Genomic DNA, 6,548 nt, shown 5'->3' with positions numbered 1-6,548 from the left:
GTCTGTGTGTGTGTCTGTGTGTGTGTGTGTGTGTGTGTGTGTGTGTGTGTGTGTGTGTGTGTGTGTGTGTGTGTGTGTGTGTGTGTGTGTGTGTGTGTGTGTGTGTGTGTGTGTGTGTGTGTGTGTGTGTGTGTGTGTGTGTGTGTGTGTGTTTCCTGTTCTATTTTTCAACTGAAGAATTGTGATCATGGCCTAAAAGAAGGGTGATAGTAATGAAAGGCTAAAATGAAAAACAGCGAGAAGATGAAAAAAAGAAGAAGAGGAGGAGGAGAAGAAGAAGAAAAAGAAGAGGAAGAAGAAGAAAGAAGGAAGAAAAGGGAGGTGGGAAGCTAAACACACATCAGACCTGGCTTTGCATTATTAAAAGGCAAAATAAACGACATGTAAACTTCCATCTTAAAGAATAAGGAAACAATAAAAGCAGTTAAAAGTTTCATTTACTGCTAGATTTCAACCATTTTTTCAAGAACCTTCTGGTGTGTATTTAGGCACGAATTTTCAAATTTTGAGTTTAAGTATGCACTTTTTCTCACTTAAAATGGTATAAAGAAAACTTTGGGGGGTTTTGGATGGATTTATACCATGTACATCATTTCTAAAAAGGAAAAACTATCCCAATATACAAAACAATTTGATATGCAAAAACCTCAATGAGATGAACTATCTTTGAATACAACAGAATTACAGTAATAATAATAATAATAATAATAATAATAATAATAATAATAATAATAATAGCTAATCATACAAATAAAAAAAATAATAACAATAATAACAATAATAATGATAAATATATTAGCTAATCATACCCCCCAAAAATATATATATTAATAACAACAACAACAACAACAACAACAGTAATAATAATAATAATAATAATAATAATAATAATAATAATAATGATAATAATAATAATAATGATAACAACAATAATAATAACAATGATAGCAATAACAGTAACAACAACATTAGCAATGATGATAATAAAAGGAAAGACAGTGAGATATAAATAATAGAGGTGGTTTGTCTACTGAAGAGGTGGATAAGAAGAAAAAAAGAAAAAAAAATTATAATGATGATGATACAAGTAAAAATCATAGAGATACAGTAATCCATTTAATAAATCTTATTTACCAATACTAACGTTGATCTTGATTACTTTTCCATTATTCCATATCTAAATTATGGCACATAAAAGAGTAACTCAAGAAACAATTAAGTGATAAAAATATAAAGAGTCATGACAATACACCATGAAAAACACTTATCTATTTCAAAGAAGAGAACTTGAGCTCTTTGCGGAGAGCTTTTTTCAACTGGTGGGAATGCCTTCCTCCTTTCATATTCATATACTCATTCTGAATTATTTACTAAAATTACAAATTCAAAAACATTTTCTGGGACATATAAAACAAGATGTTGAGATGTGAAACCGAACAGCAAGGGAATAGTATTTACTTTTAATAATTAATCAATAAATGCAGGGGATTTATCATAATACAATACAATAGAAAAATCTGGCCAAATAATTATGTATATACTTTGTCAAATGCAAAAACATAGATCAGCCCAAAAAGTTAATTAATAAAGCCTAGTGCATATCACCCAACAAACATGCAGGCAAATAAAATATGTAATATGAATAAATGAAAACTTTTATACAACAACATTCCATAAAACCTGTTTTCCAGAGCAACTTGAACTCAGTACAGACATATGCTCTGTTGACACACCAACACAGTGCTCCATAATATACGCAATAAGCAGCTTTCCTTTGGTAATGGTGCCACAGGAGAGAGGGAGAGTGGAAGGGGAGGAGAAAGGGAGAGTGGATGGGTAAGGAGGAGGTATAATGGGAGTGAGGAAATGCTGACAGAGTAGGAGGTGCAAGAGAAAGAGGAGGGAGAGAAAGAATGGAAGGGAGAGGAACAGGGAGGAGAGAAGGGAATGGATCACCGAGAAGAAGAATGGAAGGAAGGGAGGCAGGGAAAGAGAACTGTACAAAAGTGATGAGTAGGTAGTGTGAGTAAGGAAGGGAAAAGGCTGAAGGAGAAGATCATGAGGAAGGAGAAGAAAAGCAAGAGGGAAAGGGAGAGAAAAAGGGAGAAGCAAAGGAATAAGGGGGAGGGGAGGCAGGGAGAGGTAGAGAAATGGGATGAAGAGGAGGGTAGGAGATGAGAAAGAGAGGGAGAGCAAGAAAGAAATATTAACTATAAGGTTAAAATAATGCCACCAGGGATAGCACACACTCATATGCCCAACATGAGTTTAGTTAATCAAATATATTTACACTACATATAGAAGACTCCATGTGCTTAGTTACCAAAGAATGAATTACTAATCCTACCTATCCTCTTCCTTGATATTTGGAAATATTATTTTTTTATTCTATAGTCCTAATAGCATTGTAATAAGTGTAGTGTCAATAATAGGGGGGGGAGGGGAATTGGGGAATGGGGAACTCAAGTGTGGTCATATAGGTCGACTAATTGCCTCGTTTGGTAGCTTTGCACTTGTAGAGCCATCTATGTGTAAGCACATTTCACAGAACAATGCTACATGTTCCTGCTGGCATTGAGTTAATAACGATTATCAAATAACTGTATTTTTTCTTTTCTTAGCCTGAAACTATGTAGATAGAAAAATGACTGAAACAGCTGATGTTGCAGGGTTGAGAGTGTAAAATGGTTGGGAACTGCTGAGCTAATCCTTCTTATTAATTAAAAACATATCCACACAGTATTACCTGTTCTGACGCAAATAAAATCAAATAACCTCTCAAAGAATCACAGATGTGTCAATAGCATATGACTTTATTTACACTCTACGAAATACATATTACTCATTCTATAACCATGTGGTACTTTCAAAATCATCTTTGACATGATCTTAATTACTTTAAATGTTTTACTTTTTTATATTTAGACTTATTTACTCTTACACACTGATGATACAGCTCTGAAGATACATAAAGTGAACTCTCATCTGATTTGCACTACTCATAATACAAGAACTATGATCTTCTGTTCCATTCTTAATCTCACGGATGTTGCTTTTCCAAAAGTTTTCTTTGGCATGAATTGTCAAATAACTTGATTTCTTAACGATAAATGCTACATAAATCTGAAATTCCATAATATCAGTTATAAGCATAAGAATATAAGAATGCATGCACAGCATTTCTACATAATTTCACTAATGTTATTACTTGCACAGGCTTAAATCAACTTTTCAGTAAGTACACCTTTGAAAGGTTATTTTGTGGGTAAGGTAAAAACAGTAACAAGCAAGGCCACCATATGATAATCACTTCATGCAACAATCTCATCACAGATCTGAAGTAGTAACAAAATCCAACAAAACCTATTTTTCAATATATATATATATATATATATATATATAAACATATACACAATATTCCTTGGATAAAGACACCATCATAATCCACTAAATCACTCTAAACAATCAAGAACAACAAAAATAATGAATAAATACCAAAGATGGAGTAATAGGAAAAACAAGGAATTAAGAAAAAGGCAAAAGTTTGGTTTGTACTCACAAGAGATTACCAGTATGAGTGAACCTTAACAGAAACCTATAAAATCCTGCATGGACAACAACAACAACTGTGAAAATGAAAACATTCCTATTCTCTACCACAGTATCATCAGAGAATGCATTGGGACTTGAAAATAAGAATCTCCAGGAGAGTTAGATTAAAATAACAGAAAACTCATTTAGCAATAACACATTGAGACATAGATCAATCTAATTTCTAATAAAAATGCCTTAGGACAGAGAAATGATGATAACAATATTGGACAACCAATAAAGAAGATAGTATTACACCTTACTAGGATAGATATTTTTCTCCGATCACTGGAAATTCTTTACCAAAACAAAAAGAAAAGTAAGAAGTGGCTATTCCATGTAAACTGGGAAAAAAAGACTTTATAGAAAACATTTTTAGGTATACAGCAATTTAAGCAACTTGGGAATACAAATTGTAGTAAACAAAAGTATTTTCTCTTGATGTAGTACAATTATAGGTTTTGTAAGATTGTGAAGCCATATGACTCAGCACGTTTAAGTAGACACAAATTCATCATGGGTCCAGCAATTACCATGGCCTACAGGCCTTTAGTCAGAGACATGTTAAAACACCTGCACAAATTGGGCAGCAGAGAGAAAAAGAAAGAAAAAGAAAAGAAAGAAAGAAAGAAAAAATGCTGGATCTATGTTGTCGAAGGAGGTAGCTGGTCTTCCTAAGTTTAAATTATTTAGGTAACAAGGTAATGTTAGTGTTAATAGCAACAGCACAACTAACAGTGACAATGGGGGATATTTCCCATGCTGCCCGAGGCATACTGGATGTATCTCATCCTATATTGCTCTCCAAACAAAACTAAAGTGGTGAGCCAGCTATTCCCTTATCTCCTTATCCCAACCTGATGTCATTCTAGCAGGTGTGTGCAGAGAGGGATGAAAGGGTGGAAGCCCAAGGCATCCAATCAGAGTGGGAAATAAGATCATGATTTTGAAATTTATATCAAAACTGAATAAAGTGTTTATTTCATGTTTCTTCTGAGGTTACATATTTGAAGTATCTCCCTTCCTCATACTATTTCTCAGTACTCGGCCTTAAACTTGAGTCTTTGGGGCATACAATAAAGGAGTTGGCCCTGGGCATCACTAGACCTCTGCACGACACTGTACCCTAGCAGGTAGTAAAACATGTATAGTCTGTGAGGTGAGATAATGTATGAAAAGTAATTGGTTGATTTGGTACTGTTTCTGTGTATCGTAATAAAATAATGATACCATCAATTTTGTACTATTTAGATGACAAAGTGATGAAGAAAGCTTGAATGAGTAAATTGCATGAATAAATTATACATTTATTGTCATTGTTAAGGTCTGTGCCCCCTAAAATATATTTATCCTCTTACTGATGTGTAGGGCTATTGACGTCATGGATGTCCTACTGCTCATGATGGGAAACATGTATGTGTCACGACTCGCTGTAGCAAGTGAGCAGACACACCAGCTCTAAACAGCAAATGCCCTACCAGAAGGGCTAGACGGATGCCAGTAGTTGCCGAAATAAGTGATACACAGAAAATTCAGGTCCCGTCATTGTAGGGATATGGTGACAACTGCCTTAATTGCAAAATCTCCACAATATCTAATTACCAAATTAGAGCTCGGACAGGTTCTAGTGATGTGCCTCATGAATGGTATCACAACTCATCTGATGCCGCGGCTACAGGAGGTAAACATCTCTTGCTGCTTGCTATGTCCTGCATAATACTAAGCTTATTAACTGGTTCGGCCAACTATTAATGCATATGTTTGGTTAGGAGACATCAACAGGAGTTCACGGAAAGTGAATTGGAAGAGTTTAAGGTAGAAACTTATTCTAGAAATTTTCCTTTTCTTGTATGAGAAGAATATGTATTAATTTCAGTTGCAGACCACAACGTGTGGTGCAGCACAAGCTAACTACTTTGGCTATATGTGGTTATAATAATAAACACAATATATATGGTTTTAATAATAAAAAGAAAAAAATTATTTCATAATCATATATCCTTTCATTTGACTATTTTCTGAAATTAGCACCAAGCAGGAGTGATTACAAAAATGAATACTTCTAACTGCTTTTGGATTCTGAAAAGGCATCCATTACTTTTACAATCAGTTTCAAACAAAAAATATTCCCAGCTACCTAAGTAAGGACATACACAATCAAACCACCATTATTAAACATAAATAAATAAAAAACAATCAATTCATACTTATATAAAAATGTAAACAAAAAACCCGTCAACACTGTGCATACATATAGTATACGTAAATGAACTTTAAGGTTCTAAGTACCGATTAAATAACCACTTGTATCGAATGAATATCTGCAAAAAATCCTTTTAAACTGATACCTACATAAAAAGACCTACAAAAACATTAAATAAAAAGGGGGCGGTATATTCTCCCTCTACACCCAGAAAAAAACAAACATTGGCCACAGTTCAGAAAGTACATCCTGTCACCCCCATCCCCTGCCATTACCTTCTTCGTCAGGTAATAATAGATCGTTCCAGCGACACCTGATAAGAGTAGAGCTCCTCCTAAGGGTAAAATAAAGTTCTTCACACGAGACGCCTCCATACCCGACGGCAACCTTTTCCCTACTGAGGCGATCAGAGGAGTTTCGTCTGCTGTTAAGGTGCTCGGTTTCCCTTTCATTTTTTGTTTTATTTTGTTTTTTGATATCTTTATTGAACTTTTTAAAAAATTATTTGAGGTGTTTGTTTTCTTTGTTTTTTTGTGGATTTTTTATGTCTGATTTTCGAATTTGGTTGTCGTTACTTGGTTTATGATTTGTATTTATTTATATTTACTTAAAAAAATCTCTTCTTGTTTTCATATACATCTCTTTTCTATTAGTTCTTTTGGGTTTATTCCTCTTTTTATTTGACAGCGATAGTAAAGTGGTCCATTTGCTGTTATATTTATCTTAAACTTAAGAAAATAAAAGTTGAATATTG

General features: G+C 33.9%; 1 protein-coding gene across 1 annotated transcript in view; it reads right to left on the bottom strand.

The window, feature by feature from the left end:
- LOC113823672 (tudor and KH domain-containing protein homolog) overlaps positions 1 to 6,226 on the bottom strand; it is a 16,629-nt gene extending 10,403 nt beyond the window's left edge. The window contains exon 1 of the mRNA XM_027376350.2: positions 6,070 to 6,226. Within this exon, the coding sequence (XP_027232151.2) occupies positions 6,070 to 6,168 (99 nt within the window). The 5' untranslated portion in view covers positions 6,169 to 6,226. The remainder of the gene's footprint in view (positions 1 to 6,069) is intronic.
- Between the last annotated feature and the right edge of the window lie 322 nt (positions 6,227 to 6,548).

Source organism: Penaeus vannamei, chromosome 27 (assembly GCF_042767895.1).
Source record: "Penaeus vannamei isolate JL-2024 chromosome 27, ASM4276789v1, whole genome shotgun sequence".
Lineage (NCBI taxonomy): Eukaryota > Metazoa > Arthropoda > Malacostraca > Decapoda > Penaeidae > Penaeus > Penaeus vannamei.
The sequence above is the reverse complement of the archived record's forward strand: the minus strand, read 5'-3'. Positions and strand labels throughout refer to the sequence as shown.